Raw genomic sequence first — 25,056 nt, 5'->3', positions numbered from 1 at the left:
CTGCTGGAAAATATGCTTTACCAAAATCAGGAATTTAAGGGATTCAGGAAACAGAATCCACCCCAAAAAAATGAAAAGGCATCCCAGGACAATGTGAACAGTGATGTTAAAATGGCAGCTGTGCAGCTGGCCTAGAGAGCAACTACTACAGATGACACAGAGACCCCTAAGTGCTTATGGTCTACTGGGAAGATCAAGACACATGCACAATGACCACCCAGGAGGTTGAGAAGAAAAACAGTAGTTCAGAAGAGAAAAAATTTTTATTTGCCTAAAGAAATCAAAAAGCATTTCATCAAGGAAGCATGACTTAATTATGCTGACATTTAGACATATTGAAATGAGGAGAGATTCTTCTTCCTCAGTGAAGCATTCTAAGTAAATGATTAAAATAAGAGTATAAACATGTTTGAAGACTACGGACAGCTGGATTTCGTTGAAATACAGAAAAGAAAACAAGCAATAGAAGCGGGGTATGCTTAAAAAAAAAAAAAAAAAAAAAAAGACCAGATGATAGCTTTGCCTTAAATTTCATGCTGAGAAATTTGTATTTTGTTCAAAGGGAAACAGAGTATTTTAAAGGGTTAGGGTGGAAGTGGTAGTGGTCCAGGCAGAGTAGCCTTGAGCAGAACTACTCGAGAGTTGAAGATGCTGAAACCAGGAAAATAATGTGACTCTAAGAAAGGGAAAGGGAATGGGTAAATGAACTCAATGTGTTGAGAACAAGGTCTGTTTTCCATTTAATTTTAATGGGACTTTTACAGAACTGCCTGTTCATTCAAACAAATCAGTTTTTGCTGGCTACTGTAAAAATACCTGTGGATTTGTTTGATGCTCTCCTTCGAATTTCTGTCACCATTAGTCGTGAGACTTGTGTTGTGAACTGCAGAAGATCAGAAAATTTTTCTGTCATTGTATTTGGCGGAGCATTTCCAAAAACCTGTAGATAAGAAAAGACATTGTTAATGAAGCACTGACAAATTTTTCTTTTTATTTTGTGAATTTTGAAGTGTGTTATGACTTGAAAATCAAGTCCAGAAAAGTCGACCTACACAGTTACTTTGAATCTTAATATGTTGAAAATACAATTCTTTCAATAAATCACATGTCTAGCCACATTTCCTTTTACATATAAATTTGTTAAAGAAATGATTAAATAAATGAAATCTAAGACCTGTAGACATTATTGATAAAATTTGAATCAATCTCACTAAAAACGTTAGAAATTATGTTTCTTTTCTTTCTTTTTTTTTGAGACGGAGTCTCACTTTGTCACCTAGGCTGGAGTGTAGTGGCACAATTTTGGCTCACTGCAACCTCTGCCTCCTGGGTTCAAGCTATTCTCCTGCCTCAGCCTGCCAAGTAGCTGGGACTACAGGTGCATGCCGTCACGCCCGGCTAATTTTTGTATTTTTAGTAGAGATGCGGTTTCACCATGTTGGCCTGGCTAGTCTTGAACTCCTGACCTCTGGTGATCCACCTGCCTCAGCCTCCCAAAGTGCTGGGATTACAGGCGTGAGCCACCACGTCCGGCCAACATTTTTCTGAGGAAAGCTAATATGAGAATTTAGAGAAAAGTTATAAAGGATCTTTGATGGAGTACAGGCACATTGGATGGTGAAAAGCAGCTCTACTGCTAAATCCCAGGCTGACCTCAGAATTCACTAAACTCATTCAATGTCTCAGAATTTCTTCATTCTAATCACAGTAATTTACAAAACAAGGCTGTTACCAAAAAACTAGAAAAGAGAAAATAAATGGGAGGGTCATGAAATAAACTTGTTTTTACACAAATTTTAAAATAAATGAGCTTTAGAATAAATAATTCTTATTTTTAATTTTATTTATCTATTTTTTTTTTTTTTTGAGAACTGGGTCTTACTATATTGTGTCAGACAGGTCTTGAACTCGTGGGCTCAAGCTATCCTCCTGCCTCTGCCTCCTTAAGTGCTGGGATTACAGGCGTGAGCCACTATACCCTGCCTACAATAAATAATTTTTAAAAGTAAATGGGTATGAGTTCAGCAAAGAGAATTTGAGAAAATGAAACCTGGACAGACCATCATAAGGAAAGAAATGGTATTTTAATGGGTATATAACTAGATACATCCTGAGGTATTATTTTAAAGAATATTCTTTATTGCTGAAAGGAAATTCTCTATATTCTAAGGCTATTATAGTATCTCTCCCTTTTAACACTCATTACACAGTATTTTATATTATTATTACCTATTGAAATGTCACTACAAAAGGAGAAAACATAACTTACTCATCTTCATATTCTCCCAAGCCAGCACTCTGCCTTTTATAGTAATGCTCCCTAAATATGGTTGTTTATTTATATGCTGACTGCCCTCACAATCAAATTCTAGAAACATTCAGGGAGCACTGGAGGAGAACATGAGAACATAAACTAAAATTAAGAAGGAAAACAAAACAAACAAGCAAATAAAAGACCCAGCTAGGAAGATGGACTGGAAAAGAAAACTAAATAAAAATCTAAGACCAGAAAGACCTCTATATTTTCCATTATTGGTTACAAATTTTGGCTCAAAGATACAAAAGAGAAAACCTGATCAATCACATCATTCACAATGCCCTTAGCATGAAAAAATATATATATATATTTAAGGAAGTACTTCTATTCCTCATATTATACTAGTCCCCCCTTATCTGTGAGAGGTAAGTTCTAAGACCCCACTGGATGCCTGAAACCACGGATAGTACCAAACCCCGTAAACACTGTATTTTTTACTATAATACATACCTGTGATAAAGTTTAAGTAATAAATTAGGCACAGTAAGAGACTGGCAACAATAACTAATAATAAAGGAAAAAAACTGTAATAATATACTATTTGCAATTTCACAAGTACAAGATTCCTTCTTATTATAGATCTCAAAAACCTCAGCACACAGGTTTTGGTCTTTCCTTATTAAGTCAAGAACTTTTACCTTTTCACTTAAAGGAAGGACTTCTCTCTGGCATACCCAAGTTGCCAACCCCATAACTTTTGCACTTTGGGGCCATTATTAAGGAAAATAGAGTTTCTTGAAAACAAGCAGCTTGATACCAGGACAGTAGGTCTCACAACTGAGGCTGCTACTAAGTGACTATTGGGCAGGTGGCCCATACATCATGGATACACTGGACAAAGGAATAATTCACATCCCGGGAGGGATGGAGCTGAATGGTGTCAGATTTCAAACTTATGAATTGTTTGTTTCTTTAATTTTCCACTTAATATTTTCAGACCATAGATGACCGAAACCATGAAAAGCAAAACCATGAATAAGGAGGGATTACTGTATAATATAAACAATTCCTTCCAAAGATCCCAATAAAAGGATATAACAAACAATGTAATATCCTTCTAATAGAAAATGTGTTTCTTACATATTTCCTATAACCTCCCTCAAATTAAGCTAAAAATGCTAAAACAATAAATAAATTCTACAAGGGTATTGTTTTATCCAGACACCCAGTCTGTTCAATAATTTGACAAATGAGTAATTTGTAATAATCTCAAAATCTCAAAAAATAAACTGTACTTTTCAATACTTCCTCAACACATTTTTTTCCTGAGATTTTGATAAATGTTGTGTGCTTAGAATTAATCTATGTTATTTGTTAAATAATCTATGTTACCTGTTAAATAAACCCCCCCCCCTTTTTTTTTTTGAGATAGGGTCTTACTCTGTCATTCAGGCTGGAGTGCAGTGGCGCAATCATGGTTCACTGCTATCTTAACCTCCTGAGCTCAGGTGATCCTCCCACATCAGCCTCCTGAGTAGCTATGACTACAGGTGCCCACCACCACACTCAGCTGATTTTTGTATTTTTTTTGTAGAGATAGGAATTTTGCCATGTTATACAGTCTGGTCTTGAACTCCTGGGCTTAAGTGATCTGCCCACGATGGCCTCCCAGCGTGCTGGGAATACAGGCATGAGCCGCACCAGAAACCTCTATTCTTTAACAAACTGAAGATTGATAAAAATTGAGAAACCTAATAATGACACATCTTTGAATAGCCATTCCACCTGTGCTCAGAGATGAGTACATAGCCTTTTGTTATTGTTGTTGAAACAGAGTTTTGCTCTTGTTGCTCAGGCTGGAGTGGTGCAATGGCACAATCTCGGCTCACTGCAACCTCTGCCTCCTGGGTTCAAGTGATTCTCCTGCCTCAACTTCCTGAGTAGCTGGGATTACAGGCACCCACCACCACGCCCAGCTAATTTGTTTTGTATTTTTAGTAGAGATGGGGTTTCACCATGTTGGCCAGGCTGGTCTCGAACTCCTGGCCTCAGGTGATCTGCTCATCTCGGCCTCCCAAAGCGCTGGGATTACAGGGGTGGGCCAACTCTCCCGGCTGAGTACATAGTTTTTTAACGGAGATGTTTATAATATTCCTATTACTCAGGGTGTATCAATGTATATTTTGCTCCTAAGAATTAGTATGTGGTATTTTATTGCTAATAGTTATTAGGACAACTAAACGGAACCAATAGCTCATTTCTTGAACAGTTGTAAGGATATGATTATTCAACCAGTCTTCATGCTGGGTAAATAATATGCTGTTGAAAATGCCGGTAACTTTTTACACAAATCCTGATGTTTACTGCTTTATTTCCTCTAAGAAATGTTCTCACAAGATAAATAAAACTGGCTTGAATTTATCAACCCAAAATCAGTAGTACAGAAAAAGACTATGTCATATTTGCTAATCTGAAATGAACAAGCATTGCTTCTTAAATAAGGTTTATTCACTCACAAATATTTATTGACTTCCTAGTATATATGCCAGGCAATGTTCGAAGAGTACTGAATACAAAGGTAAATAAAACAAATATGATTCCTGTGCTCATGAAACACAGGACATTTTAGCACAGAAGACCATTGGCAAATAAGTTGATTTTAAAATTAAAATTATTTAAAGATAGTATTATGAAGAAAGTAAAACAGGGTAGCTGAAAGAGAATGCCTGGGGTGGGAAGAAGGTTGTCAGGAAAGGTCTCTCTGAAGAAGTGACACTGGTGCCAAAGGATGACACTGACTAATGAGGAAAAGTTACAATCCAAAGAGATAAGGAAAGAGGGTTGCAGGCAGTGAGATCAGAGCTGTGCAAAGATCGCAAAGTGAGATTGATTCTGGGGTGTAGAGGAATGAAAATGAGGCTGATAAAGCTGGGGCATTTTGTATAAGAGGAAAAATGGTACAAGATAAGGTTGGAGGGACAGAGGAACTAAAGCATGAATCTGACATTGTAGATAATACTGAATGGATAAGGTAGCAAAGAAAATAGTGTAGTTTTTGTGATTGACTTCAACAATTAAATCTAAAAATATTAGGTATGTTTTCACTACTTTCAACAAGTAGTGGTATTTCTTGCAACTAGACAATGCTTCCATCATTTACATAAATGTTTGCCAAAGAGAATGCAGCATGAAGCTGGGTGTCAGAAGGTGTAGATTCTACCTCTCACTCTCAGGGAGTACTGACTACTTGTCAAATTTTTCCAGTTCTAGGCCAGGTACGGTGGCTCATGCCTTTAATCCCAGCACTTTGTGAGGCTGAGGTGGGTACATCACCTGAGGTCAGGAGTTGAGACCAGCCTGGCCAACATGGTGAAACCCCATGTCTACTAAAAATATAAAAATTAGCTGAGTGTGGTGGCACATGCCTATAGTCCCAGCCACTTGGGAAGCTGAGGCATGACAATAGCTTGAACCTGGGAGGCGGAGGTTGCAGTGAGCCAAGATGGTACCACAGCACGCCAGCCTGAGCAACAACAGAGCCAGACTTGGTCTCAAACAAACAACGACAAAAAATTTCTGGTTCTGCAGAGGAAGAAAGCTGGGCAAGAGAGCTGGTAACACATTAAACTCAAAAGGGCTGATTCTAGAATAGATATGTGAAATTCATAACGGATTTAAAAAAAAAAAACAGTACTGAAGAACAAAAATGCCTTCTTGCAAATTCACTAGAAATAACAACAATTACCATATAATACTCATTTAAAATCTGCGTAGCACTATTCAAGAACTTGGTGTCATTTAAGTCTCATAAAATCCTACAGAATAGGTTCTACTAGTAGCCTCATTTTACAGTTAAGAAAATTAAGAGTTAGAGAAGTGAACTTAAAACAGGAGGTAATACAGACAGAATTTAAAAAGACATCTATCTATCTGATTCCAAGCCAGGCTCTTAATCACTCAGTACTATATTTTTCTCAAACTGTGCATGAACCCTATCACTGTAACTTTGCATAGTGTTCATCTTTAGAGAAAAATAGCATGGTTTGACTTATTTTTAAAATAATCATTTTTAATATCCACCTAAATAGATTTCAGAAGATTTCCTGGCACCTCTTCAACCAAATATTTTTGGCACTCAGGGAAAACAAATTAACGGTGTTATCTAATGGCATTCATAAAGGCTCAATATCAACTTGTTACTGAATAGTGCTATTCAATAAAAATATATTAAATATGACCAATAAAAGAGAGGTTGGAATGTTTACAAAGTTTTTAAAAATGGAGGCTTTTGTTTCCTAAATATGTGTTATATCTAAAATTAAGTCAGACTATGGACCATCATTAGTCCTAAAATAATTTGCTATAAATAACAATCTTAAAAAATTAACGATGAAGATGTAATTGCATTATTTCATATGGTAAATCAGTTAAGATTTCTTATCAATTAATACAAATGATTAGGGAAATATTTATCTTATGTTCTTTTTGTTTCTAAGAAGGATCATCAGATGAGAGTCTCAGAAGAACAGAATGCCTAACTCAGTCCCGTCCTCTCCTTTTGGGCTTTGCCTGCCTCATGAGAATATGCATTCTCATCTGCTCTGGCTGTGGCTTGCCACTGTCCAGTTCTGCCAGTGACTGGGTAAGTAAACATGACTATTTCAGGGCTGAATTCAGCAAGTCCTTTGTTGCACAGACCCAAGTCACATCGTCCAGTATCAACTGTATTGGTATTATGTAATAAGTAATAAAGCTGCAAAAAAAAAATTCACCTGTCTGCCTTCTGATCTCTCTCTTATTTGGTTCTAAGTTTGGGTGACCTCTCTCTTAAGCCAACAAATTAAAAAATAACAATAATTTGTAAGGGATTAAAAAAGGACACTGTATTACATTTACATGCTTCTCAAACATAAATTGGAAACAAGTTAAAAAATAAGGGGAGTTTCTTACAGAAGACCTAATTGGTAAACATTACATTTTAAAATACACAGGAAAATATAACAAATACTATAGTAATTAACAGTGGCAGTTATGAATTTTTAGAAAACTAAAATGCTACTCATTTTGAGTAAGTTTAAACCAAATGTTTTCTTTGTCAGCTTTTGTTCTTGGGACTAAACGTTAATTATTTTTAAGAATGCTGAATAAATATTATTCAGCTATTTTCAGACTTCACCATAATCTTTCAGTTTGAGCAAATCAGTAAGAGGGAAGATAGCAGCCTCCTTGTAGGACTGTAATGAAGACAACAGGAGGCATTTCAAGAACCCAGCATGAGACCTGGCCCAGAAAAAAGACTTAATACATGTCATTTCCCAACCCATGTCTCTCAAAGGCAAAAATTATGCACTGAAATAACACTGTTAAGCATACTTTAAGAACTAGTCTGTAGCTAGATGTCCATGTCTAACAGCTTGTTCACCATTTAGCTCTAATCAAGCAAAGTCTCAAAAATCAACACTGCAATTCCTTTTTAGCAATCATGGTAAGAACTGGTTGGCTCTAGCGACATACTGAGCTATTCACTCAACATAGGTATTTCTCACTAGTGGAGAATGTTCAAGCACAAATGGCCAAATGTTAAATAGATATGGCTATATATTTCTAAATTTAATGGAAATGGCATCTAAGAACAATTTTAGTTTATTAATTATATCCAATTAATAAGAATTATTTTTAAAATAATACATTTTTCAAATTAGTCACAATGGTACAGATATAACTTTCTATCTTTTCATTAGTTAAGAGTTTAATGAACCTTTGTGATATTCAAATCACTCATTATATTAGAGGTTTAAGGCATTGCATACACATATGTTTCTAATCAACCAATTAAAAACTTTTGAGAGAATTTGTTAATAGTTAATAAGACAATAACATAGGACATAAGATAACTAAGTCAAACATTATAGGTAGATAGAGAATAATTACTAAAGGCATCTCATATCTACTTATTAAAAAACAAAATAAGATTCTTCTAGTCTAGTAGGCTGCAGAAGCCTAACTGATAAAATACATGGGATACATACATATGTAGGCTATTACTTAATAATTCATGTTAATAGCCAAGAACAATTCCCCTAACTGCTCTAAACATTCTCAGTACCTTGTAAACATTCCTAAGTCTGAGAGAAGGAAATTACCTCAAACTACTCAGTAGCCAACAGCACATCATGACGTTAAAGTAAAACAAAAATAAGATTTAAAAACAAAACAAACTTCCGGGTAACAAAAATTATTAACTTCCCGGTAATAAAAATTACTAACTTCCCTGAATAGGGCTTAAAACAATGGCTTGTCATAGTTCTCCCTCCCGTTTTTAAAAGAGCTATTTTAAACCTTTTCCCACCTCTCCTCACGTTCCTACTCTACCATCTCCTCCCTCTATCATTCTCAGCAGATAATCTATCCTATTATTTCATAAGTAAGGAAATGTACATTCTATAAATGCATTAATGTTTCTATCCTCTTCTGTTGTATCCAACACAAGCTCATGGGTGATATGTAAACTAACCTTCCTGGCACTCTTGCCCTTCTGCCTTATCAGCCTATAAAAACCTCAGTCTCAATAAACCAGGTATTGCTTTCTCTACTTTTTCACACAGGCCAGTACAGATAAGGTTTAGTATAAATTTATCATCTCCAACCTTCACTGAGCCGTCAATACTAATCAATTCTTTTATTGCCCCCTTTCAACTCTTTCTCACTCATTCCGTTTCACTAGTATTCCCAACTACAAAAATAATAGATTCACGTAACGAAAACAATAATAGATACAATAATAACAATAATAGGTACACATTTCTTGGGACAAACACTTATTAAGTGCTGTAAGTATATTATATGAATTTAACCCTCACGACGACCCAATAAAGTTGACATTATTATTATTTTACAGCCCGGAAACTGAAGGTGACTGTTCCTCCCCAGTGCAGTAGACAACTAGAAGTCTAGTTCCTTACGAGGAAGAAGAGAGATACCACCACAAATCAAAGACAAGAATACTGATATGTAAACACTGGAGATTAAGTGATAGTCTATCTACTGAACATGAGACATACTAAAAAAAAAAAAAAAATGAAATAATAATAAAACAACAAAGAATTCAAGGAAATTAAAACTGTGATATTAATAGCACAACATTACTCTAAAAGAGCTAATGTTTGATTGACAGAGGTCGAGAAAACAAAGGAACATATAAGGTATAGGGGAGAATATTCTCAAATAAATCTTTCAGAGTATTTACCCAGACTGAACAATACAAGTTTTCAGATTAAGCTGAAGCCACAATAAAATTTCAAAACAATGAGAAGAGGAAGAGCCTAGAAAATTTCACACAAAAAGATAGATGAACAGAGAAAATAATATAGGCAACAAGTGAGACTAGAGGGGACAGAGCCAGTCAGAGATTGGGGCACAGGGTGAGGGGGTGGGTGTGGAGAAAGGCATCGTCAGGGGCATGGAGCTAGATCTGGAAAAAGGGAGATCGGGGGGAGAAGAAAAAGAGAAAGGGGAGAGTCAGAGACAGGGAGAGAAATAGGGACAGAGAGGAGATAAAGAGAGAAATGGGAGGAAAGAGAGAAAGACAGTGATGGAGAAAGAGAAAGAGAGATGAAAGGCATAGAGAGAGACAGAGATAGGAAGAAAGAAATGGAATCGGGAAGGCAGGGAGACACAGGATAAAAAAGACAGACAGGGCAAGGCAGAGAAGATGCGCGAGGGACAGAGAAAGAGAAGGAGGAAAAAGAGCAAGAGAAGGGAAACCAAGAAACAAAGACATGGAGAGAAAGAAATTGAGACAGTTATGAAGTCTGAGGAAAACAAGTTCTATAGTAATGGAAAAATAAAGGTAGTATAGTGTAAGGTTCATCTTTGAATAAATTTAAATTTATATCACTGTCAGTAGAGAGCAAACACTGAATACTGCTTACACAAGTAGCATAACTATAGGGAAAGGATGAGGAGGGCAGCATGTATGAATGAGTGTATGTATGTATGTATGTTATGGTTTGGAGGGAGAGGAAGTAAAAAAGCTAATTCTCATATTCCTCAGTAGGAAGTCAATTAAAACTACATAACAGCAGTAAAAGTATGTTATTTAAAAGCTTTTCATGGCAGCAGCAATTAGTGGTGAAGAGCAAGAGGGCACCTATAAGCCTGTGAAACTATCTGACTTTCTAAAATGATGTATTTGTGAACTTTTGATAAACATAAAAAAGTTATTATTATTATTATTATTTTTGAGACAGAGTTTCACTCTTGTCGCCCAGGCTGGAGTGCAATGGCATGATCTCAGCTCACTGCAACCTTTACCTCTCGGGTTCAAGCGATTCTCCTGCCTCAGCCTCCCGAATAGCTGGGATTACAGGCGCGTGCCATCAGGCCTGGCTCATTTTTGTATTTTTAGTAGAGATGGGGTCTCACCATGTTGGCCAGGCTTGTCTCAAACTCCTGACCTCAGGTGATCCACCTGCCTTGGCCTCCCAAAGTGCTAGGATTACAGGCGTGAGCCACCGTGCCTGGCCTAAAATAATTGTTATTTTAAAACTACCCAATAAGATTGCTACATGTAATTTATAAAACATATTAAAACATTAACTCTATTTGAATTATCTATAGCCTATAACTATCCTCTTATAGCATCTCTTAAACAACAGCAAATTGTAATGACTTTTTAAAGTATACAAAGGGCTTGGGCAGTTGCACCATTTGGTGTAATAAAATCATCACTTCAACAGATAACAGAAAATAACACAATTGATAATTTACAATCTATTCCTCTTCCAAAACTCAAATGTAACAGAGCCATTTTAGACAATGGCTCACAGCTTGTACTTTATCTGTTAAAAATCAAAAAGTCTCACTAAATGTAGTTTATTCTGACCAAACTTCTTAAAAACTAACTCATCCTATCATTTTTTTCTACCTATGGCTTACCAGTAACCTTCAGATTCTTGTAGTGCCCCCCAGTCCCAGAAGGTGTGTGTCTGGCAACCTGGCCTTACCCTGTTAAACACTGGCAGCATCATATACAGTTTCTCTTCTTGTTCCTTCTGAGTCATGTGCCGGGGAGGATGGCACAACTCCGTGAAGAGCCGGCGGAGGTGCATCAGTCCTAAGGCGTTGTCTTGTGGGCTGCACTCCTCCTGCCTCGGCCGCCCCATGATCCTCTTCACCATGTTCATCTTGGCTGGTTGGTGAGACACACTTCTAATTCTGTAGGAAAATGTCAATACATGAACAGTCAAAACATCATCATCTTGACTAGGTCAAGCATGCATGTAAGAGCTTATAAGAAATTTGCAAAATAGAAAATTCTGTCTAAAATATATCTTTCTACTTCTTTAAACAGAAAAGACAGAGAAGCAAAATTTGATAAATCCCCCTGAAGGGCAAATTACGAATCTCAGCATTGGAAGTTCCTACTCACTTTGCCACAATTTGTATAAAATGTAAAACATTAATCAGACAAGTAACAAATGTTTCCAATTAGTTTAGTCATATCAAGTTCAAAAATAAAGGCGCTGGGCATAGTGGTGCACACCTGCAATCCCAGCACTTTTGGAGGCCGAGGCTGGTGAATGGCTCAAGCTCAGGAGCTCGAGACCAGCCTGGGCAATACGACAAAACCTTGTCTCTACTAAAAATACAAAAATTAGTCAGGTATGATAGTGTGCGCGTATAGTCCCAAGTACTCAGGAGGCTGAGGTGGGAAGATAACTTGAGCCTGAGAGGTTGAGGTTGCAGTGAGCCAAGATCACGCCACTGCATTCCAGCTTGGGTGACAGAGACTCTGTCTTTAAATAAATAAATAAAATAAAAACATAAAGAGATCACAAAACTATTAACAGACTTCTTAATGGTTAATGTAAAAATAATGAAAAAACAAACTTTACCCTAAATCTCAAAACATCTAAGACAGTCAAAAACCCCAAAACCTCAAAAATTTTCTATTTTTAGTTATTTAATTTATAATTACTTATTTTTGCTAGAAAATTCAAGTATACTTTGAGTACCTGAAGAACAGTGTATCTTATAGATTAAAATATGCAAATTGAATACAATACTATCCTAATTTATCTTATAAATCATAAAAGGACAGTGAAAATGATCATGTGACTGAAGACTACTTTCTAAAACTATAGTTTGGTAAGTCATGTTAAATCATTTAGTGGATAATGATGAGCATTTTTCAAAGAAGTGAAATAAAATAGAAAAAAATAGAAGATAAGAAAAGAATAACTTGTTTCATGAAGCTTATTTCAGATAAAGGTGTATGAATGTGTACTGAATCATAATGCAAAATGTATCCCTTGCTGGAGTTGCAGTTAAAAAAATATACAAACTAACCATTGAGTTAAACTATACACAGAATCAATAACAGTAACCTTTCAGAAAGCATCATTACCCCTTTTTTAACCACTACTAACGATGCCAGCAATTGGCTAAGTGTAGACACAAAAACAGTATATCTTACAAAATGAACCAGGAAGGCTGGGAGGACATTCCGGGTATGCAGAATTTGGATGAAGGGCCATTTACTTTTTAATCCACAGAAAAGCAGGCATCACCTGAGATTAATTTTTAATTTTGCTACAGAACCACCTATGCCAGTATGCCATTTCTTAAGAAATGAAGGACTACAGCAAGGTTAGAGTTTTATTTACTAAATATCTGCCTACTGATTTTTAAAACTAAGAACAAGAATTTCAAACACACTTGCCCTTGAGAATTTTGAGTGAATTCCATACTTGACTACGGGCATATGCTGAGGCACTGTAGCTAACAGGAGGACATGATGTAACTAATCACAGGTGAAGAGGAGTCAGACAAATTCTGTCTAGAACTCTGCCAATGGCTTGTTTGCACTGAATGACTACTGTGCAGAGAGCACTCAGCAGATTCTCAAGCGCCCAACTGCTGGAAACAGTGCTAATGCATAGGCAAAGGGCTGGGGGGCGCATTTAATCTGCAAAATAACAAAAGTTAGTCCAGTTCAAAGATGTCCAATGTATCTTATTCTTGAAAAATATGTCTTCCAAATATAAATATTTCAACAAATATGTTCAAATAACCTACTATGTGCTGGTATTTACAGTCCTGGAAATCCCCAGAGCAAAACTTAAATTTGAAGTGAACTATAAAAATTTTATAAATTAGCTAACATTTTAGATTATGTATAGTTCTGCTCCTTTTCCTTACCCTGTAGCTAGAGTTGATAATCTAGAGATTGTGGATAGGACTTAGGGGATTCATGATACTCCAACACTTCAAAAAAAGTTTTTTTTTTTTCTGCTGGGCATGGCGGCTCACGCCTGTAATCCCAGCACTTTGGGTGGCCTAGGCGGGTGGATCATGAGGTCAAGAGATCGAGACTATCCTAGTTAACACGGTGAAACCCCATCTCTACTAAAAATACATAAAAAAAAATTAGCCGGGCGTGGTGGCAGGCGCCTGTAGTCCCAGCTACTCAGGGGGCTGAGGCAGGAGAATGGCGTGAACCTGGGAGGCAGAGCTTGCAGTGAGCCAAGATCATGCCACTGCACTCCAGCCTGGGTGACAGAGCGAGACTCGGTCTCAAAAAAAAAAAAAAATTTCTAACAGATTCTCAGCTTTCAAAGGGGTCTAAATCATTTTTTAAAAGGTCAAGAATCATTCTCTGTCTTTAGAATGAGTTTCAAAGAACTTACAGAACATCTCATTTGCTCTTGATTCCAACTCACAAAAACGGAGTGAAGAGAAAATTCTCCATTTTTTTTCTCCTAGGTTTTATTGAGGTACAGATTGAGAAATAAAAATTGCATACACTTAAAATACACAACGTTTTGATATACATACACACTGTGAAATAATCAGCACAGTCAAGTTAATATATCCATCACCTGAAATAGTTATCATTCAAAAAACAATCTGTGGTGAAAATATGTAATATCTACCCTCTTAGCAAATGACAAGTATACAATACACTATCAACTATCAATAATGTTACATTGCTGTAGATTAGATCTCCAGAACTTTCTATTCCTTGACCAATATCTCCACATTTCCCACTCTCTCCGGCCCCTGGCACCCACCATTCTACTCTCTACTTCTGTGAGTTTGACTATTTTATACTGCACATGTAAGTGATATCATACAGTATTTGTCTTTGCATGACTGGTTTATTTCACATTTAGTATAACGTTCTCAAGGTTCATCTGTGTTGTTGCAAATGACAGCACTTCCTTTTACAAGGACGAATAATATTCCACTGTGTGTGCTGCACATGCACACATACATTATCTCCTTTTCTTTGTCATTCTTCTGTCACATTCAGATTGTTTCCATATCTTGGCTTTTGTGAATACTGCTGCAACGAACATGGGAGTGCAGGCATCTCTTCAAGATACTGATTTCATTTCCTTTGGAAATATACCCAGAAATGCTGTATCATAAAGATAATTCTATTTTTAATTTCTTGAAGAATCTCTAAACTGTTTTCCAAGGTGGCTATATAAATTGATATTCCCACCAACAGTGTACAAGAGTCCCCCATTTTCCACATTCTGGCCAACATTCTCGCCATTCTAACAGGTGTGAGGGGATATCTTATTGTGGTTTTGATCAGCATTTCCCTGATGATTATTAATACTGAGCACCTTTTCACATACCTATTAGATATTTGTATGTCTTTTCTGGAGAAATATCTACTCAGGTACTTTCTCACTTTTTAATCAGGTTATTTGAGTTTTGCTATGAGTTGCATGGTCCCTTATGTACTTAAATTATTATCTACACCAATATCACGAGGCTTTCCCTGTTTTTACCTAGTAGTTTTTGGTTTCAGGTATTATATTAAAGTCTTTATTCCATTTTGAGTTAGTTGTTGTATATGGTGTAAAATAAGGTCTAATTTTATTCTTCTGCATGAGGATATCCAGTTTTCCCAACACCACTTATTACAGAGACTATCTTTCACCATTCCATGTTCTCAGCACCCTTGTTGAAGATCAGCTGACTGTAAATGTATGGATTTATTTCTGGTGTCTCTATTCCATTTCATTGGTCTATATGTCTGTTTTCATGCCACCACCATACTATTAAGATTACTGTAGCTTTGTAATATATTTTGATATCAGGAAATATACTTTCAGTTTTTTTCTTGTTCAAGACTGCTATGACTATTTGGGTTCTTTCGTGGTTCCATGTGAATTTTAAGATTTTTTTTTTTTTCTATTTCTGTAAAGAATGCTGTTGGAGGCCAGGCGCAATGGCTGATGCCTGTAATCCCAGCATTTTGGGAGGACGAGGTGGGCAGATCACCTGAGGTCAGCAATTCAAGATGAACCTGGCCAATATGGTGAAATCCTGTCTCTACTAAAAATACAAAAAATTATCTGGGCATGGTGGCACACACCAGTAGTCCCAGCTACTCAGGAAGCCGAGGCAGGGAATCACTTGAGCCTGCGAGGCGGAGGTTGCAGTGAGCCGAGATGATGCCACTGCACTCCAGCCTGGGTGAAAGAGCAAGATTCCATCTCAAAAAAAAAAAAAAAAAGAAAAAAAAGAATGCTATTGGAATTTTTGATAAGGATTACGCTTAATCTACAGATCATTTTGGGTAGTATGAACATTGTAACAACATTAACTCTACCAATTCATGAACAAAAGAAATCTTTTTATTTATCAATGTCATCTTTAATGTCCTTCATCAATGCTTTATTAAAGTGTACAAGTCTTTCACTTCTTTGACTACGTTTATTTCTACGAATTGCATTCTTTCTATTGCTATTGCAAATGGGATTGCTTCCTAACTTTAAGAGAGGCCCCCAAGATAAGAACTCATTCAAAGTACGATAGTGAAATAGAACTTGGATGAGAATCCAGGTCTTCCAACTCCCAGTTAAGTGGCCTTCACCAGGCTTACTTATATTAAGGTATCAATTTTAAATTATAAAATACTTGGAAACTGTGACTCTAGTTAGCATGTTTATTTATTTGGCATCAGGTAACAATCAGAACGTGAAAATAATCTTTTTTGAGTTTTCTGAAATACATAAATCTTTTTTTTTCTTTTGAAACTGGTTCTCGCTCTAATATCCAGGCTGGAGTGCAGTGGTGCAATCACCGTGCTCACTGCAGCCTCGAACTCCTGGGCTCAAGTGATTCTCCCTCCTCAGCCTCCCTAGTAGCTGGGATGACAGCATGCACCACCATGCCTGTCTAATTTTTGTATTTTTTGTAGAGACATGGTTTCGTCCTGTTGCCCAGGCTGGTCTCGAACTCCTGAGCTGAAGCGATCTGCCTGCCTTGGCCTCCCAAAGTGCTAGGATTACAGGTATGAGCCACCGCACCTGGCCTCAACTTTCATTTTAATTTTAAAAATACACATGATCACATTATGACAAATACTATCTCACTATATATAACCAAGCTATCGCAATATGGTTATTTAATATTTTATCAGATACAAAAGGATACATACCAAACAACCAAAAGTGACAAAGATTCTCTCCTTGACCAAACTCTAGTTAGACTCTTCTGAATTCTCTTCTCAACTAGGCTTGGCTTTTGGCCTTCAGTGTTTGTCTCTACATTGTCCAATTAGAAAACTGCTAAGTAAGTTTAGCCAGAATTCCCATCCTAATATCTGACTGGTGGCCAAATCTCCCGCCATCCTCCAGGTGATGGATGTCTGATCACCCTGGCCTGCCTTCAGCAAAAATCTTGTTAGGTCAGTTTAGCCAGAAGCCGTAATGTTTCCTCTCAGTAATTTTCTATCCACTGACTCCCCCCCACCCCAGCCCTGCTACTTGGCTATAACATGACCACTTTTCCTCGTTCTTTTCCAAGTTGAGCCGAGTCTCTCCCTTTCACTGCAAACCCCACTGGAATGATCCCTACATCTATCATGATGGTCTTGAATAAAGTCTGACTTGTTGCTCTTTTACAAATGCCAGAGACCAGGCACAGTAGCTTACAACTGAAATTCCAACACTTTGGGAGGCCCAGGCAGGCAGATCCTTTAAGCTCAAGAGTTTGAGACCAGTTTGGGACACATGGCAAAACTTCATCTCTACAAAAAATACAAAAATTGGCCAGGCATGGTGCTGCATGCCTGTATTCCCAGCTACTAGGGAGGCTGAGATGAGGGGATCACTTGGGTCTGGAGACAGAAAGTCTGCAGTGAGCCATGAGCATGCCACTGTACTCCAGCCTGGGTTACAGAGTGAGACTCTGTCTCAAAAACAAGTGCCAGAATGAATAATTTTTTAAACAGGAGCTCAGTGGGTTTACTGGTACTTCTCAATTACTCAGATAATCTCAATGATGGGGGAAAAAATCAGATTCCTCCTTTGCTCCTAATGTATCAAGTAACACTTCAGCATATCAGTTTTCTGAACCATGGTGGGGCAGGATAATAGGGTCTGGAGACAGGGTATCTAAGGCCAATTTGTGTTGACTTCCTAAAGCTGAATCAAGGTTAAACACCAAGGTCTGGGGGCAACAGATCTAAGGCCAATTCGTGCTGACTTCCCAAAGCTGGATCAAAAAGAAAACACCTGGGTCTGGAACTTCCAAAAGCTAAACCAAAAGGAAATACCCCATCTCCCCAGGCCAGAGTAGCAAAAGATCAACCCTCCCCTTTCCACCACGTCCTAGATGGAAGGGGAAAGTGCCTGGATGGGCTGTGGGCTAAGCTCAGGCCATCCCTTTATCTGCATAGGGCACCAATTCACCACAGCCTTTAATTAGCCATGGACCAAATCCTTCATCCAGATAAGGGGTACCTGACAGGGACCTCAAAAGGAACTCTTAAAACCCAGAAAACTTTGTAACCAGGCCCTTCAGCCACTTGCTTGGGCCCACTCTCACCCTGTGGAGTGCTTTCTTGCTTTAATAAATCCCTGCTTTTGCTGCTTCATTGCTTCATTACTTGTGCTTCAATGCGTGTGCATTTTGTCCAGTTCTTTGTGGAAAACGCCAAGGACCTGGACATCTCACACTTCAGGCCTGCTCTCTGGTAACCATGGCTTTGTCTACATTTAAATGTTTACATTTAAAACATAATTCAGACCAAGAGGTAACATGTCTAAAATATTCTTCAGCAGTGAAAGAGCAGAAAGAATAGGCACTTATCAAACCTTTATAAACATACCCATATAATAAATCAGGTAACTTAAGGAGAAAGGCTCTAAACACCCTTGAATCTTGAGTTTCTTTCATCTATAAAATTTTTCCTCATGAACTTTTGATAAAACTTAAATAACATCATTTCTGTAACATGCCAAGCACACTAGTTATATTCAATAAATGTTCTCTTTTCTTCCTTTACCTTGATAATGAAACATTTAATTTTTTATATGCATTTTTAGTTATTTAAACAAGCAAAGCAAAGGAAATACTATAAGCCCCTACAGTGCTATGTTTTAGAGACTTGCAAAATGACACAAAAAATTAAGGAATAATTTATTTCTCAGTTGGATGCAGAATAAGAGGTTTACAAAGCAATAAAGAAAAGATATGCAAAATAAGGACAAATCACAGAAGAATGTTTTCGCTTAATTTTAATGTTAGTAAGGGTTTTCAAAATATTTATAAAGATTATTGTGTATAAGAACTGGCTTTCTAATACAAACCCTATTTGGTTTCATAAGAAAAAATAATGTTAGGACTGCCAGCAGGGGCTTATTTAAATAGCTATGAGATAATGACTGCAAACCCAGATAGTATTTCTTAATCTAATCTCTTATGTTAATAAGAGAAAACCACTTTAAACTTGCTCACCCAAAATCATTTAAACAGTTTTCCATTACTTAAATCATAGATGGGTATAGATCAAGTAAATAGGCTACATTTTTAAAATATATTTGTCAAGTAACTAGTTGCGTTTGAGTAGCTCTGCTGAAAGCTTTAAATAACTTTCCTAACTCTTTAATTATATAAGCGAAGAAACACAACACATTAGCTACATTCAATAAATGTAATGTAAGCTCACATGGCTAAGTGAAATCTTACAGTTTCATCAAAGAATTATAAGCAATTCCTGCCAGGTGCAGTGGCTCATGCCTGTAATCCCAGCACTTTGGGAGGCCAAGGCGGGCGGATCACGAGGTCAAGAGATCAAGACCATCCTGGCCAACATGGTGAAACCCTGTCTCCACTAAAAATACAAAAATTAGCCAGGGATGGTGGCAGGCGCCTGTAGTCCCAGCTACTCAGGAGGCTGAGGCAGGAGAATGGCGTGAACCCGGGAGGAGGTGGAGCTTTAAGTGAGCCGAGATCGCACCACTGCACTCCAGCCTGGGCGACAGAGCGAGACTGTGTCTCAAAAAAAAAATAAGAATTATAAGCAATTCCTGAGGTTTTTCTTTTTCTTTCTTCTTCTTAATCTTCTTAATCTTTCTGGAAAATCCTTTACTTTGAAAAGTAAAGGCAAACCTCTTATACTTTTGAAGAATAAAAGCAAAACTCTGAGCTGCTCCCAACAAACTGGGTATATAAACCAGCAATCTAATACGTACAGTAAAAAACAAGTTCTACATATAGTCCTGAATTAGAATTTAAAATTTCCACCTTCTGAAGCATTAAGTTTTTTGTCTTTTAAGGAGAATCATTATCATATTTTAGCCCAGACTATGAGATACTACAAGATTAGCCCAGTCTATGGACCCATCATACTATATATACACTGAGCTACATAATTGCTCAGATTTCTTTAAGTATTTTTTGGTGTGCTTAATTTTTTCATACAGAAAAACATATTCCAAAGCCAAAAGCAACTCACCTCCATTTAAGAATACTTCACTTACATAAAATTTACAACAGCAACTGTTGAAATCTCCCTGCTGCCTTTCTGGAACCCTTCCTACAACAGCTCCCACTGCTATCTTGGGAGCAGAAATTGCAACCATTAATAGAAGCCCTAAAGGTAGATTTATCTTAATAGTTAAAAGGCAGATAGGGTACTTGGTATGATTAATACAGTATAATTCAATTATGTTATGGAATAAATAAACTTTTGAAGGCTGACCTGAGATCCCCAGCATTCTCTGAGTTTTTATATATATGTTAAAATTTTGTATAAAAGATTTGCAAAAGGATTCTTGTAACACAATACTTCTGTAAAATGAGACTGCATAATACTGACAAGTTGTGCATTCTACATACGTTTGCTAACCTGTAGTTCAGGTCATTTAGCTTGGTAATCACTGACCAGTATCCTCAGTGGAAGGCACAGTACAGGGAGAGTAAGCTCAGGAATGAGATGCACTTCAGCTGACCTAAAACTTACACAGATATATCCCAGATGTTGGCATCATTAGGAATTTATTTCTGACATCTCAAATTCCAAAATCTCACTCTGGTCTTTTAATCCATCCCCCTTTCTCACTCGATGAATCTGTGGTCTTCACTAGAATCGCTTATCCCTTGACTTCTCCCAATTGTTCAGGAGAGGTGAGACCATATTTAATTCTCATCGGTGTCTTCATGCCCCCTGCATTCCTGGCCTATACACCTTCTCAACATGTATTCATACCTCCAGGAACCCAGCCACATCATTTCTTCTTTTTCTAATTTTGGGTTGCTGGGTACTACAGAGAAAATTCTATAATTCCGCAGACTGGTTATAGTAAAAAGTTATTGTTTTCTACTTCTTTCCATAAATAAAAACTAATAATTCCAAATAGATTAAAGATTTGCATGCAAAGAAACAATAAAATATTAGTAGCAAATATAAAAGGAATACTTATACTTTAGGGTAAATCTTTAAAAGGGAAAAAAAGACAAACTTACGGCCAAAAATACCACGAAGTTAAAAGATAAGAAACAGATAGGCAAAAAATATTTGCAGCCCTTCTAACAAAGTATTAATAACTCGGATATCCATGGAACTCAGATTCAACTGCCCTAGAGCATAGTAGATATGGAATACAGTAGACTACTGCCAGTAAAAACACTACACAACACATATGAAGAGGTACTTAAAATCACTAATCCAAGAACTGTAAATAAAAACAAAGTACAATTTTTGATCATTACTTTGGTAAAACTAATAGGATTTCTCTTCATAGACAGTAAGAAGTACTAAGTAAAATGGAAATTACTACACATATAAGTCAACAAGAAGCTATCCTGTAGAAATATTCACACAGATCACAAAGATGTCATACAATGTGAATTACCGCATTATGTTATTATAATCATTTGCGATACTGAAAAAGTTGGAAACAGTCTAGTTCTTTAATAGATCAATAGGTAATTCATGGTACATCCATGTCATGGAATACTGTTTAAAGAACATATACTAATATGAAAAGAAAAGTTAAATAAAAAACAAAATAAGAGATTTAGCACCAAAATGTAAAAGAGCTTTGAAATCATCTCCTGTTCTTACATAAGAAACCACTGGATCAACTTTAACTCAAGGACTTTTCTTGGACCCATCAAAGAACTGAGGTCGCAGGGCAAACGAACCCCAGAAATCCAGTCACAGGTGAAATCAGCCTACCTGGATAAGAAGTCTCTGCAGCCATGAACTGGTAGGAACACCTCAATGGTAACTGGGACAAACTGGTGGCAGATGAAAGTGGACTAGCATGAGAGGGAGAAATGCTGGGACCACAACTTTCCAGGGTTCCAATCACACTAGGTTTTCATCGCCAAGATCTGAGAAAGATCCCCTCCCTGGCTCAAGCAGAGAAGGGGAAGAGTGAGAAATCATTGTGAAATGCTCTCAGAGTATTCTCCATAACAAAGGCCTACACTGCAGGATGAAAGATTTTATCAGAGCCTTGTCTTTCCTGGGGGAAGGGCATTTCTTCCACTCCAGCCCCTTTGCCTTCTGGTCTCACTTGAGGAGGTCCAGGAAGGGGAAAGGAAGAATAAAGGAAGCAAAGCCCAGGGGAAACACTTGCAAAGTCACAGCCCAGAGTGCAGGTCTACTAAAACACTGATATTTAGTAATAAGATTATAAAACATTTCCCCTTCCTCCATACTTTCACCATACCAACAGGGCTCTAAAAAAAAAAAAAAAAATCAAAAGGAAATGTTAGAAATCAAAAGCATTCTAACAGATATGAAGAATGCTTTGATAGGCTCAGCAGCAGATGGATACTGCTGAGGAAAGAATCAGTGAGTTGAAGATAGGTCAACAGAAACTTCTAGAAAGAGAAGAGAGAAGGGAACAACAGCATATTTAAAGTAATAATGACAAAGAACTTTGAGAACTCTGCAAAATTAATGACAAACACCAAACCACAGATACAGGAAGCCCAGAGAACGCCAACATGATAAATACGTAAAAGACTACATGTAGGCATATTATATTCAAACTGCAGTGAATCAAACATAAAGAGAAAATCATGGAAGCATGATGAGGTAGGGGTATAACAGGGAGGGAAAACACAGTATCAATAAAGGAACAAGGATAAAAATTATAGTGGGCTTCTCATCTAAAACATGCAAGCAAAAAGAGGAGTGAAATAGTTTAAACATTAGGAGAAAAGCCCATCAACCTAATACACCAAATTCTCACCCACCAAATTCCTAGGAATTCTGTATCTAATGAAATTATCCTTCAAAAATGAAGAAAGAATAAAGACTTCCTCAGATAATCAAAAACTGAGAGAACTTGTTGTGAGATCTCTGCAAGAAATGTTAAAAGTTCTTCAGGAAGAAGAAAAAATGATAGGGGTCAGTAAATTGTATCTATATTAATGAAAGGAAGAACACTGGATAAGGAATAAATGAAGGTAATATAACATTTTTATCCTTTTTTTGTTCTTTTTTCTTTTTTTGAGACAGGATTTCACTCTGTTACCAGGGCTGGAGTGCAGGTGCAATCCCGGCCCACTGCAGCCTCAACCTCCTGTGACCAAGTGATCCTCCCATCTCAGCCTCCTGAATAGTTGGGACTACAGGAGCATACCACCATGGCCAGTTAATTTTTGTATTTTCTGTAGAGATAGGTATTTGCCATGTTTCCCAGGCTAGTCTCAAACTCCTGGCTCAAGTGATCTGCTCACCTCAGCCTCCCAAAGTGTGAGGATTACAGGCGTGAGCCATCATGCATAGCTTTTAATTATTCCTAATTGATCTAAAAGATAACTGATTGTTTAAAAATAGCAATAATGTGTTGGATGATTATAGCTTATGAATAAGTAAGATAAATGAGAGCAATATCACAAGGGAAAGGAGGGAGGAGCTGGTAATGCTATTGCAAGAAACCTGCGGTATACCTCAGTGATAAAAAGTGTCAATATAAAGGCAGATCAAGATAAGTACAAGGTGAATGTTGGCATCTAGGGCAACCATTAAGTTTAATATGCTGCCAGGCGCAGTGGCTCATGCCTGAAATCCCAGCAATTTGGGAGGCCGAGGTGGGCAGATCATGAGGTCAGGAGATCGGGACCATCCTGGCCAACATGGTGAAACCCCATCTATACTAAAAATATAAAAATTAACCAGGTGTGGTGGCGGGCGCCTATAGTCCCAGCTACTTGGGAGGCTGAGGCAGGAGAATCACCTGAACCCTGGAGGCAGAGGTTGCAGTGAGCTGAGATTGCCCCACTGCACTCCAGCCTGGGCAACAGAGCAAGACTCTGTCTCAAAAAAAAAAAAAAAAAAAAAGAAAGTTTAATATACTAAGATAGGAGATTAAAAGAAATCATAGAAAATGCTGTTAAAACCTGAGAAGGAAGAACAAAGAACAAATGCAACAAATAGAACACAGTTACAAACATGACAGATATTTATCCCACTAAATCAATAATCATTATAAATGTGAGTGGTCTAAATACACCAATTAAAGGACAGAGAATGTCAGAGGGGATTAAAAACTCAAATCCTATAGACAATATAGTATCTATATGAAGGTAACTTTAAATATAAACAATCAGATAGGTTAAAGGTAAAGAGATGGAGAGAAATACACCATGCTAACTCTAATCAAAAGAAAGCTGGATTCTATTGACTTACCCTTGAAATAAAAAAGATTAAAAAAAAAAAGGATGGAGCAGCTAAATTAATTTTACACGATGTAGTCTTTCAAATAAGAAAACAATATCAGGGATAAAAAGAGGCATTATATACCGACAAAGGGATCATTTCTCCAAGAAGACATAACAATCCTTAACGTGTATAGGTCTAAATGGAATATAAAAATATGTAGGGCAAAAACTGAACTGAAGGGAGAAAGAGACAAATTGATTATTAGAGTTTGAGACAGCACTCATACATTAATTGATAAATCAAGCATGCAGGAAATAAATACATATATAGTTTACCTGAACAGCACTATCATTAAACTAGATCTACAGTTGACACTTATAGGATACTTGATCCAACAACAGCAGAATAGACATTCTTCTCAAATTCACGTAAAACATTCATCAAGACAGACCACATTCTGTGCTATAAACACACCTTCACAAATTTAAAAGAACAGAAATCATACAAAGTATGCTCCCAGGCCACAGTGGAATTAAGAGAAATTTGGAAATTAAACAACACACTTCTAAATAAACATAGGGTCCAAAGACTGGTCAAGAGAAACTGAAACACATTTTGAACTAAATGAAAATACAACTTATCAACATGCATAAAATGCAGCAAAAGCTGTTCTTTGAGGAAAAAATTTTCCTCACAGCACTAAATGTATACATTATAAAAGAAGAACAATCTAAGGATTAATAAACTACACTTCTACCTTAGGAAACTAGAAAAAGAAAAGTAGTTTAAGCTTAAAGAAAGCAGAAAAAAAGAAATAATCAAAATTAGGGCAGAAATTATTGAAATTGAAAAAAAGAGAAAATCA

The 25,056-nt window shown here is 37.0% G+C and overlaps 1 protein-coding gene across 7 annotated transcripts in view; it reads right to left on the bottom strand.

Moving 5' to 3' along the window:
- Positions 1-25,056, bottom strand: part of WDFY3 (WD repeat and FYVE domain containing 3) — a 303,349-nt gene that overhangs the window by 179,755 nt on the left and 98,538 nt on the right. For all 7 annotated transcript variants that reach the window (XM_058433183.1, XM_032146792.2, XM_058433198.1 and 4 more), the window contains 2 exons: positions 11,263-11,473; positions 817-940 (listed from right to left, as the gene is read on the bottom strand). In XM_058433183.1, coding sequence (XP_058289166.1) covers positions 817-940; positions 11,263-11,442 — 304 coding nt within the window. In that variant the 5' untranslated portion in view covers positions 11,443-11,473. The remainder of the gene's footprint in view (positions 1-816; positions 941-11,262; positions 11,474-25,056) is intronic.

The sequence above is a fragment of the Hylobates moloch genome, unplaced genomic scaffold, assembly GCF_009828535.3.
Source record: "Hylobates moloch isolate HMO894 unplaced genomic scaffold, HMol_V3 SCAFFOLD_2, whole genome shotgun sequence".
NCBI lineage: Eukaryota > Metazoa > Chordata > Mammalia > Primates > Hylobatidae > Hylobates > Hylobates moloch.
The sequence above is the reverse complement of the archived record's forward strand: the minus strand, read 5'-3'. Positions and strand labels throughout refer to the sequence as shown.